Source organism: Sander vitreus, chromosome 20 (assembly GCF_031162955.1).
Source record: "Sander vitreus isolate 19-12246 chromosome 20, sanVit1, whole genome shotgun sequence".
Taxonomy (NCBI): Eukaryota; Metazoa; Chordata; class Actinopteri; order Perciformes; family Percidae; genus Sander; species Sander vitreus.
The window spans coordinates 29,239,251-29,251,750 of NC_135874.1; the positions used below are offsets into that span (position 1 = coordinate 29,239,251).

At 50.5% G+C, this 12,500-nt stretch overlaps 1 protein-coding gene across 1 annotated transcript in view; it reads right to left on the minus strand.

Moving 5' to 3' along the window:
• dact1 (dishevelled-binding antagonist of beta-catenin 1) overlaps positions 1–12,460 on the minus strand; it is a 25,441-nt gene extending 12,981 nt beyond the window's left edge. The window contains exons 1-2 of the mRNA XM_078277532.1: positions 11,222–12,460; positions 1,275–1,404 (exon numbers count right to left, since the gene is read on the minus strand). Of these exons, the coding sequence (XP_078133658.1) occupies positions 1,275–1,404; positions 11,222–11,461 (370 nt within the window). The 5' untranslated portion in view covers positions 11,462–12,460. The remainder of the gene's footprint in view (positions 1–1,274; positions 1,405–11,221) is intronic.
• Between the last annotated feature and the right edge of the window lie 40 nt (positions 12,461–12,500).

Genomic DNA, 12,500 nt, shown 5'->3' on the forward strand with positions numbered 1-12,500 from the left:
CTGCTGATGTCTCTATGTTAGTCTTATGTCACCTGCCTAGGGACTGCTGTCTCTATGTTAGTCATATTTCACCTACATAGGGACTGCTGATGTCTCTATGTTAGTCCTATGTCACCTGCCTAGGGACTGCAGATGTCTCTATGTTAGTCATATTTCACCTACATAGGGACTGCTGATGTCTCTATGTTAGTCTTATGTCACCTGCCTAGGGACTGCTGATGTCTCTATGTTAGTCCTATGTCACCTGCCTAGGGACTGCAGATGTCTCTATGTTAGTCATATTTCACCTACATAGGGACTGCTGATGTCTCTATGTTAGTCCTATGTCACCTGCCTAGGGACTGCTGATGTCTCTATGCTAGTCCTATGTCATCTGCCTAGGGACTGCTGATGTCTCTATGCTAGTCCTATGTCACCTGCCTAGGGACTGCAGATGTCTCTATGTTAGTCCTATGTCACCTGCCTAGGGACTGCTGATGTCTCTATGTTAGTCCTATGTCACCTGCCTAGGGACTGCTGATGTCTCTATATTAGTCCTATGTCACCTGCCTAGGGACTGCAGATGTCTCTATGTTAGTCCTATGTCACCTGCCTAGGGACTGCTGATGTCTCTATGTTAGTCCTATGTCACCTGCCTAGGGACTGCAGATGTCTCTATGTTAGTCCTATGTCACCTGCCTAGGGACTGCTGATGTCTCTATGTTAGTCCTATGTCACCTGCCTAGGGACTGCAGATGTCTCTATATTAGTCCTATGTCACCTGCCTAGGGACTGCAGATTTCTCTATGTTAGTCCTATGTCACCTGCCTAGGGACTGCAGATGTCTCTATGTTAGTACTATGTCACCTGCCTAGGGACTGCAGATTTCTCTATGTTAGTCCTATGTCACCTGCCTAGGGACTGCAGATGTCTCTATGTTAGTACTATGTCATCTGGCAAGGGACTGCAGATGTCTCTATGTTAGTCCTATGTCACCTGCCTAGGGACTGCAGATGTCTCTATGTTAGTACTATGTCATCTGGCAAGGGACTGCAGATGTCTCTATGTTAGTCCTATGTCACCTGCCAAGGGACTGCAGATGTCTCTATGTTAGTCCTATGTCACCTGCCTAGGGACTGCAGATGTCTCTATGTTAGTCCTATGTCACCTGCCTAGGGACTGCAGATGAAAAGTAGTTATTTTTACTCATTCTGGCATATTTACATGCTGTTTTTTTACACAACAATGTTCATAATGCACGGTCCCTATCAAATAAAATGAATAATAAGGCGTACCTGAGCTGGGTCGGCTGTCGGTCTCCAGCGGGTCATGTGACGCGTCTGTGTCCAACCGCAGGTCGCTGATCTGTCGGTCCAGGTCCTGCAGCTGGCTGATGAGTCCTGCGTCTCTCCGCCTCAGACAGTTCTGACAGACACAGACGTCATCACTTTACATTTCATCTTTTCATCTGGTTCTTGTTTCATATTTCACTTTTTCCTTTATTCCTTCAGATTCAAGAGTCAGATTCCTTTATTAATCCCACAGTGGGGGAATCCACATTGTTGCAGCAGCGAGGGACAAGAGGAAAGTAGAGGACACACGTTATAATACAACATACAACACATGTTATAACACAACAATAATAAATACTAAATATAATTCAGATCCCTCTACCATTCAAGAGCATTGAAGGAGGGTTGAGATCTCCGACTATCTAGAAAGGTCCCGGGATATGTCTGCATGGATTGAGAAAAGCTACGAAAAACTCAAAGAAAACGTCTAAAAAGCAGCAACAAAAACTTCGGAAAAAAAGCCCCAAAAGGACTATAGAGGGGGGTTCAAAGACAAACCCTGTCCTACCGACTGAAGCCAGCTACACACCAACACGATAATCGGCCGTCTGACAGTCTGGCGAGGGGGTCAGCTTCTCCTCACAACGCGTAGCTCCTATGGAGCCATGTTGATGCTACCAAGCCATCACCTCCCGTTAGCATCCCGTTAGCATCCCGTTAGCATCCCATTGACTGCCATTCATTCTGACGTCACTTTGACAGAGAATACCTTTACATCTGAAGCGTTTAAAGACTCTATTTGTCCGTTGTTTATTTCTAAAGAAACACGACAATGTATAAAAGGCTCCATTACCTTGTAGCTCACGTTATGGCTCCGTAGCAGACGTTTTTATAACAATAGGCTAACGATTGGGTCATAACCACGAGACTTCCTGTCTCATAGTAGAGGAGTTACCGTATAGTACAGGAGAAGCTCTCAGGCAGTTTGGACTTCCATCAGCTGTTTAAGTGTAATGACTAATGTTAACTATCATTTTAGTGATCAATAATTCGTCTGGCCGTCTGGTGGGTGTGTAACGGCCGTCTGGTTGGTGTGTAACGGCCGTCTGGTGGGTGTAACGCCGTCTGGTCGGTGTGTAACGGCCGCCTGGTCGGTGTGTAACGGCCGCCTGGTGGGTGTGTAACGCCGCTCTGGTGGGTGAGTAACGCCGCCTGGTCGGTGTGTAACGGCCGCCTGGTCGGGTGTGTAACGGCCGCCTGGTGGGTGAGTAACGGCCGCCTGGTCGGTGTAACGGCCGTCTGGTCGGTGTGTAACGGCCGCCTGGTGGGTGAGTAACGGCCGCCTGGTGGTGTAACGGCTGTCTGGTGGGTGTAACGGCCGCCTGGTGGGTGTGTAACGGCCGCCTGGTGGGTGAGTAACGGCCGCCTGCGGGTGGTGCCGCGTGAGTAACGGCCGCCTGGTGGGTGAGTAACGCCGTCTGGGGGTGTGTAACGCCGTCTGGTGGTGTAACGCCGCCTGGTGGGTGAGTAACGGCCGTCTGGTGGTGTGTAACGGCCGCCTGGTGGGTGAGTAACGGCCGTCTGGTGGGTGAGTAACGCCGCCTGGGCGTGTAACGCCGCTGGTGGGTGAGTAACGGCCGCCTGGTGGGTGAGTAACGGCCGTCTGGTGGGTGAGTAACGCCGCCTGGTGGGGTGTAACGGCCGTCTGGTGGGTAGTAACGCCGCCTGGTGGGTGTGTAACGGCCGCCTGGTGGGTGAGTAACGGCCGTCTGGTGGGTGAGTAACGGCCGCCTGGTGGGTGAGTAACGGCCGTCTGGTTGGGTGTAACGCCGCCTGCGGGTGAGTAACGGCCGCCTGGTGGGTGAGTAACGGCCGCCTGGTGGGTGTGTAACGGCCGTCTGCGGGTGAGTAACGGCCGTCTGGTGGGTGTGTAACGCCGCCTGCGGTGTAACGCCATCTGGTGGGTGCGTAACGGCCGCCTGGTCGGGTGTAACGGCCGCCTGCGTGGGTGTGTAACGGCCGCCTGGTTGGTGTGTAACGGCCGCCTGCGGGTGAGTAACGGCCGTCTGGTTGGTGTAACGGCCGCCTGCGGGTGTAACGGCCGCCTGTGGTGTAACGGCCGCCTGGTGGGTGCGTAACGGCCGTCTGGTGGGTGTGTAACGGCCGTCTGGTGGGTGAGTAACGGCCGTCTAGTTGGTGTAACGGCCGCCTGGTGGGTGAGTAACGGCCGTCTAGTTGGTGTGTAACGGCTGTCTGGTGGGTGTAACGGCCGTCTGGTGGGTGTGTAACGGCCATCTGGTGGGTGCGTAACGGCCGTCTGGTCGGGTGTGTAACGGCCGCCTGGTGGGTGTAACGGCCGTCTGGTTGGTGTAACGGCCGCCTGGTGGGTGAGTAACGGCCGCCTGGTTGGTGTGTAACGGCCGTCTGGTTGGGGGGTAACGGCCGTCTGGTGGGTGAGTAACGGCCGTCTGGTGGGTGTGTAACGGCCGTCTGGTGGGTGTGTAAAGGCCGTCTGGTGGGTGAGTAACGGCCGTCTGGTCGGTGAGTAACGGCCGTCTGGTTGGTGCGTAACGGCCGTCTGGTTGGTGTGTAACGGCCGTCTGGTGGGTGAGTAACGGCCGTCTGGTTGGTGTGTAACGGCCGTCTGGTTGGGGGGTAACGGCCGTCTGGTGGGTGAGTAACGGCCGTCTGGTTGGTGTGTAACGGCCGTCTGGTGGGTGAGTAAAGGCCGTCTGGTGGGTGTGTAACGGCCGTCTGGTGGGTGCGTAACGGCCGTCTGGTGGGTGAGTAAAGGCCGTCTGGTGGGTGTGTAAGCAGCTTAAAGGAAACATTTCCTTTGGTTAAGATCCTCACTTTAATCATTTTAAACTTCATATTTTTCAATGAAAATGAGAATAATGAAACAATCATTCGCTCCAATATGGTGGTCATAATACTGGCAGTTAGATCTAAAAGACGGGATATTTTTAAACGCTGGACGAGACAGAAGTCCTGAACACGTTTCCTCTCTAAACATCTGGCTGCTCTCTTTGCTTTGAGCCTGCAGCTGCAGATGTTAATCTGACACCAAAGGTCAGAGGTCACATCAACACGCCGAGATAACTACCCTGAACGCAGCACATAGCGAGGATGACAGGCCATTTTATCTCCTGGTGATGTTCAGCAGATGTTTGAACAGAAACTGATGTTTTCATACACACACACACACACACACACACACACACACAGACACACACAAGCACACTCTCTCACACACACACACACACACACACACACACACACACACACACGCACACACAGAGACACACAATCAACCTTTTTGTTAAAGGGTAAGATCCTTTTTTTTTTCCGTTTAACATTAAACAGCCCAGAAATCCCCATCACCAAACCCACCAGACTCCATGTAAATAATCAGGACTTTTAGCGTGTATAGAGCCAGCATATCTCCACCAGACTCCATGTAAATAATCAGGACTTTTAGCGTGTATAGAGCCAGCATATCTCCACCAGACTCCATGTAAATAATCAGGACTTTTAGCGTGTATAGAGCCAGCATATCTCCACCAGACTCCATGTAAATAATCAGGACTTTTAGCGTGTATAGAGCCAGCATATCTCCACCAGACTCCATGTAAATAATCAGGACTTTTAGCGTGTATAGAGCCAGCATATCTCCACCAGACTCCATGTAAATAATCAGGACTTTTAGCGTGTATAGAGCCAGCATATCTCCACCAGACTCCATGTAAATAATCAGGACTTTTAGCGTGTATAGAGCCAGCATGTTTCCACTTTCCACTTTCCATCCATGTAAATGGGTGAATTAAGGGTTTATTTAAACCAAACCAGAGTGGTGATTGTTGCAACAGTGGAAAGACAAACTAAGACGTCTTTTCAAAGTTTAATTTAGTTTCTGTTGACTTTAAATGAAGTGTGTTTTACGATCATAAAATCACTATTTATTTACATGGAGTCTGGTGGGTTTGGTAATAGAATGTTTTCTTTTCACTAGTCTGAAAGAAGTTATGGAAGATAAGCATCTATAAACTGACCAAAGCATGTTTTAGCCTGAAGCGTCTCGCCCTAAGTTATGTTGTCCATCAGCTGAGAGATATTTGGAGTCCCTCCCTGTGGGACGGAGGGTTAGGGGTATATTCTTGGCTTTCAATTATCCCTGAATGTGATCATGTGATCTGGAGGGCTGCCAACAGAGCGACTGCTGAATGTTTACAGACGATCCTCCGACAGCTGAGAACTTCACATTAAACTACACTCCCCAAAACATTCCACAGTTTTATTTGATGCTTTTTTCTGCATTAAATCTCTCAAATAACAAATAATTAGTAATATTATAATGTAGTATCATTCTGACTTAGTAGTATAAAGATGTCAATAAAAACAGACGCAGACAGTTTGCTCAGGGAGAAAAAACTGGAGTCTGGATGACTCGCTGACACACTGCTGCTCATTCCAGGACACACACACACACACACAGACACACACACACACACACACACACACACACACACACACACACACACACACACACACACACAGACACACTGCTGCTCATTCCAGGACACACACACACACACACACACACACACACACACACACACACACACACACACACACACACACACACACACACACACACACACACAGACACACTGCTGCTCATTCCAGGACACACACACACACACACACACACACACACACACACACACACACACAGACACACACAGACACACACACACACACACACACACACACACACACACAGACACACACACACACAGACACACACAGACACACACAGACACACACACACACACACACACTGCTGCTCATTCCAGGACACACACACACACACACACACACACACACACACACACACACACACAGACACACTGCTGCTCATTCCAGGACACACACACACACACACACACACACACACACACACACACACACACACAGACACACAGACACACTGCTGCTCATTCAGGACACACACACACACACAGACACACTGCTGCTCATTCCAGGACACACACACACACACACACACACACACACACACACAAACAAACAGAGTGTGTATCAGATGGAAAGCATGCGGGTAATGCAGCGCTGCTCTCAGGTCAGTCATGTGCTGCATTCCTGCGCCAGAGCAGAAACATCTGATTAACCACCGTTCTCAGACTGTTCTCAGCCTGTTCTCAGACTGTTCTCAGACCGTTCTCAGACTGATCTCAGACTGTTCTCAGACTGTTCTCAGACTGTTCTCAGCCTGTTCTCAGACTGTTCTCAGACTGTTCTCAGACCGATCTCAGACTGTTCTCAGACTGTTCTCAGACCCTGATCTCAGACTGTTCTCAGACCGTTCTCAGACTGTTCTCAGACCGTTCTCAGACTGATCTCAGACTGTTCTCAGACTGTTCTCAGACTGTTCTCAGCCTGTTCTCAGACTGTTCTCAGCCTGTTCTCAGCCTGTTCTCAGACTGTTCTCAGCCTGTTCTCAGACTGATCTCAGACTGTTCTCAGCCTGATCTCAGACCGTTCTCAGCCTGATCTCAGACTGTTCTCAGACTGTTCTCAGCCTGTTCTCAGACTGTTCTCAGACTGTTCTCAGCCTGTTCTCAGCCTGTTCTCAGCCTGTTCTCAGCCTGTTCTCAGACTGTTCTCAGCCCGTTCTCAGCCTGTTCTCAGACTGTTCTCAGCCTGTTCTCAGACTGTTCTCAGCCTGATCTCAGACTGTTCTCAGACTGTTCTCAGACTGATCTCAGACTGTTCTCAGACTGATCTCAGACTGTTCTCAGACTGTTCTCAGCCTGATCTCAGACTGTTCTCAGCCCGTTCTCAGACTGTTCTCAGCCCGATCTCAGACTGTTCTCAGCCCGATCTCAGACTGTTCTCAGCCCGTTCTCAGACTGTTCTCAGACTGTTCTCAGACTGTTCTCAGCCTGATCTCAGCCTGTTCTCAGCCTGATCTCAGACTGATCTCAGCCTGATCTCAGCCTGATCTCAGCCTGATCTCAGACTGTTCTCAGCCTGTTCTCAGACTGTTCTCAGCCTGATCTCAGCCTGATCTCAGACTGTTCTCAGACTGTTCTCAGCCTGATCTCAGACTGTTCTCAGCCCGATCTCAGACTGTTCTCAGCCTGTTCTCAGACTGTTCTCAGCCTGTTCTCAGACTGTTCTCAGCCTGATCTCAGACTGTTCTCAGCCTGATCTCAGACTGTTCTCAGCCTGTTCTCAGCCTGTTCTCAGACTGATCTCAGACTGTTCTCAGACTGTTCTCAGCCTGATCTCAGACTGTTCTCAGACTGTTCTCAGCCTGTTCTCAGCCTGTTCTCAGACTGATCTCAGACTGTTCTCAGACTGATCTCAGACTGTTCTCAGCCTGTTCTCAGCCTGATCTCAGACTGATCTCAGCCTGATCTCAGCCTGATCTCAGCCTGATCTCAGACTGTTCTCAGCCTGATCTCAGCCTGATCTCAAGTATTCAAGTATATTACCGGCTGGCAGCCGCCTATTTTGTAAGATATCATACGAATCGGTGTGCATTAATTTTCCTACAATAACGCACAGACCCATTAATGAGAATGCTGAAACACCAGAGCAGGGGGAATGAGAGGGGGGAACACCAGAGCAGGGGGAATGAGAGGGGGGAACACCAGAGCAGGGGGAATGAGAGGGGGGAACACCAGAGCAGGGGGAATGAGAGGGGGAAACACCAGAGCAGGGGGAATGAGAGGGGGAAACAGAGCATGGGGAATGAGAGGGGGGAACACCAGAGCAGGGGGAATGAGAGGGGGGAACACCAGAGCAGGGGGAATGAGAGGGGGGAACACCAGAGCAGGGGGAATGAGAGGGGGGAACACCAGAGCAGGGGGAATGAGGATGAAGTCTGAACATTTCTCTGTTTGTGTCTCAGCTGCTGAAAGACGATCTGTAGAGTTTCAGCTGCAGCTCACAGGAATCTCCATTTGTTCTTTCTTACAGGGGTGGGGGCAATCTGATCAAGATACAGGGGGGGGTCAAGCTGATCCAGATACGGGGGGGGCAATCTGATCCAGATACAGAGGGGGGGGTCAAGCTGATCCAGATACGGGGGGCAATCTGATCCAGATACAGGGGGGGGGGGATTCCAGTTTAAATCTGCAGGACGGACAGAGTCCAGAAAGCAACACACGTCACATTTCCTGCAAAAAAACAGCTGTTATGTGTTATTTTTGTGTGTGTGTGTGTGTGTGTCTGTCTGTGTGTGTCTCTCTATGTGTGTGTGTGTGTGTGTGTGTGTGTGTGTGTGTGTGTGTGTGTGTGTGTGTGTGTGTGTGTGTGTGTGTGTGTGTGTCTGTGTGTGTGTGTGTCTGTGTGTGTGTGTGTGTGTGTGTGTGTGTGTGTGTGTCTGTGTGTGTCTGTCTCTGTGTGTGTGTGTGTGTGTGTGTGTGTGTGTGTGTCTCTGTGTGTGTGTGTGTGTGACAGTTTTTTAATGTTTTGTAGATTTAGTTTCCTGTTAAACACTGAAAGAAAAAAGCTTTTTTTCCGACATGTTTTCGACGGTTTCTTTGACCCTATTTTGACACTTTGTGACGTTTGATATGAAAACAGCTGTTTGGTTTTCGGCAGGAACACGGGAAGCTTCCCCTCACAGCTGTTTGACTTCACACCGACTCGCCAGCGCGTTAGAAGTTGCACTTGAACGCAGCACAGAGGCGACAGCTGAGTGTCCACAAACATTTGTCCCAAAACATCTGAGACTGAGACGAGATGTAGAGAGAGTTCTAAAGAGAGGTTCAGTCTGACGGGGGGGGGTAAACACAACCCAGTTACACATTTGGGGAAGTTTGGGAGTTACACACACACACACACACACACACACACACAGAGAGAACACACACACACACACACACACACACACACACAGAGAGAACACACACACACACATATACACACACACACACAGAGAGAACACACACACACACACACACACACATACACACACACACACACACACAGAGACACACACACACATACACACACACACACACAGACACACACACACACACACACACACACACACACACACACACACACACACACACACACACACACACACACACACACACACACACAGACACACACACACACACAGAGAGAGACACACACACACACACACACAACAACCTGCTACCCAATCAGCTTCATCGTATCATAAATGACGTCATCGTCGTCAGAGAATTGAGCTCAGCAGTGAAGTGTCCCCCCCCACAGGGAGGTGTGTTCAGGTGCATTCTGGGCGTGCTGGTCTTACAGGGAGGTGTGTTCAGGTGCATTCTGGGCGTGCTGGTCGTACAGGGAGGTGTGTTCAGGTGCATTCTGGGCGTGCTGGTCTTAAGCCACCGACACACCGACCAGACGCCGACCGTCAGCAGTAAAGCCAGCGGGACTGATCAGTCTCCCCGAGTTGGTCCAGAAAGTTCCTCAGAACACCGAAGAGACGAGACGTAATACGTCTCCATAACAGCAGGCGGCGCTCATCTGGATTGTCGCCAAAAAACTGAAAACCGGCAGCTGATTGGACGAACGCATCACGTGGGTCTGGCTGCTCCCCGACCATCATGGCGTCTCGTTCAGAATACGATCTCATATTGTCCTAAAATAGTTCACCGTAACGTGTTTCTGGAAACATCTGAAGAGAGAAACAGGCCGTGCAGCTGCTGAATCTGTCTTCATTTCAGATCAACAAAGGTCAGTTTATCAGATTAATGTCAGATGTTGAGAGACTCTCGTCACGCTCATCCTGCTCCCCGTTTCCGGTAAGTGTTGTAACATAAGTGCACTGATTCGCTAGTCAAGGGTTAGCGCTCCACCAATCAGATTGGTCATGGAGTCCGACTGCCCTCCTCCCGATTCAACAAGTCAAAGCCCCTCTGACGGACGGCACAATAATCGGGTTGGTGTGTCAGCGCCTTAACAGGGAGGTGTGTTCAGGTGCATTCTGGGCGTGCTGGTCTTACAGGGAGGTGTGTTCAGGTGCATTCTGGGCGTGCTGGTATTACAGGGAGGTGTGTTCAGGTGCATTCTGGGCGTGCTGGTATTACAGGGAGGTAGGTTCAGGTGCATTCTGGGCGTGCTGGTCTTACAGGGAGGTGTGTTCAGGTGCATTCTGGGCGTGCTGGTCTTACAGGGAGGTGTGTTCAGGTGCATTCTGGGCGTGCTGGTCTTACAGGGAGGTAGGTTCAGGTGCATTCTGGGCGTGCTGGTCTTACAGGGAGGTGTGTTCAGGTGCATTCTGGGCGTGCTGGTCTTACAGGGAGGTGTGTTCAGGTGCTATCTTGAGGCAGTGGGAAGTGATGGCACCATTGACCAACAAAAACCTGGTCTAAAGTCAATAACGCAGCATTTCATTGTTATTTTAACAGAGCATTAGTAAAATGCTCCTAGGCTCGTGCACAGCACGTGCACACTATGCTTGTTACACACACACACACACACACAGGGACGCACAGCAGCACACACACACACACACACACACGCAGAAGATTACAAATACAAATATTACGGTGCAGATCCTCCATCATAACAGCAATGCTCCAAGGTCCAAACACGCCTGGCTTTTAAAGGGAATGGGAGATGATCTCTGATTGGTTGTGTGTGTGTGTGTGTGTGTGTGTGTGTGTGTGTGTGTGTGTGTGTGTGTGTGTGTGTGTCTACCTCAGAGGGTTTAGACTTCATGGCAGATTATCTAAATCCTTATGGAGAAAATCAACGAGAGTTTTACTTCTGGAACTGTTGAGCTCTCTGTTTGATTTTAATATGCCAACAGCCAATCAGGAACACTTTTCAAATGTGTAGTGGCCAATAAAAGTCTTAATATTTTGAGACAAAACTGGGATTTTGAGAATAAACTCCCAGCAGCCCTGGGGTCAAAGGTCAGGACCTACCAGCTGTTTCCGGAGCAGCAGGATGTTCTCCTCCAGGAGTTTCTCCTCGGAGTTCCGCTGCGCCTCCCGGCAGCGCGGCAGCGCGGCGCGGACCAGCCCCTCCTGCCGCTGCCGCAGGTACTCCAGCTCCGCGAGCCCGGACACTGCGGCTTCCACACGCTCCCTCACTGAGCGCTGCCGCTCCACCGCGTCCGCGTCAGACGCGGTTCTGTCCCGCCTGCAGGGCGCGGACAGCGGCATCTCTGCGGCGCGAGCTCCGGCTCTCTGATGCCTTCAGGGTCCGGAGGATCTGCGGGATCTGAACAGCATTGTGCGGACGATCAGATCACCTGGTGAAAGCGACCTGGTTCACTTAACCCGGGTAGATAAACCGGGTAAACGGAGCCGGTGTTGTGGCGAAAATCTCCCCTCTGCCAGAAGTCTCCCCCTTCTCTTTTTCTCTAATCTTAATTAATCTTTTTGTGCCTAAACGTAACTGTCTTTGCCAGAGAACAGTCTCCTTTTGTCAGCTAAATTTAGCTCCAACAGCCGCTGAACAAAACGTTACTTCTCGGTTATCTGTACCCTCCTTACAATCTCCTTTTGTCGGTTAAAATGAGCTGTAACAGCCGCTGAAATGACCGTTACTTCACGGTTCTTTATACCCCACTCACGGTCCCCTTTTCTCGGCTAAGTTTGACAGCAACCGCCGCTGAAATGACCGTTACTTCACGGTTCTTTATACCCCACTCACGGTCCCCTTTTCTCGGCTAAGTTTGACAGCAACCGCCGCTGAAATGACCGTTACTTCTCGGTTATCTGTACCCCGCTTACAGTCCACTTTTGTAGGCTAAATTGAGCTCTAACGGCCGCTGAAATGACCGTTACTTCTCGGTTATCTGTACCCCGCTTACAGTCCACTTTTGTAGGCTAAATTTAAACTGCAAACAGCCCCTGAATTGAACTGTAAAGACGCTCAACGTGAAGGGAGGGAGGGGAGATTTTCGGTCAGAAAGTGAATCAGATCCTCTCCTCCGCAGCTCAAGGTGTCAACCGGTGGTCTCGCGCTCCTCCAGCCAGCGGACAACAGCAGGTTTTTAAAAATTAATCCGGCAAATCAGTCCCGGGTCCAGTCAGGTACAGGTCCAGGTAAATCCCAACATGCCCCGGGGCAGAAGCGGGGAGTAGATCCGTCAGAAAGCAGCGTAGAGTCGGACTGAACTCTGTGCCGCTGCCGCTGATGCTCCACACTGACCCTCCGCAGCTTCACAGACCGCTAAGCCCCGCCCCCTGCACGCTG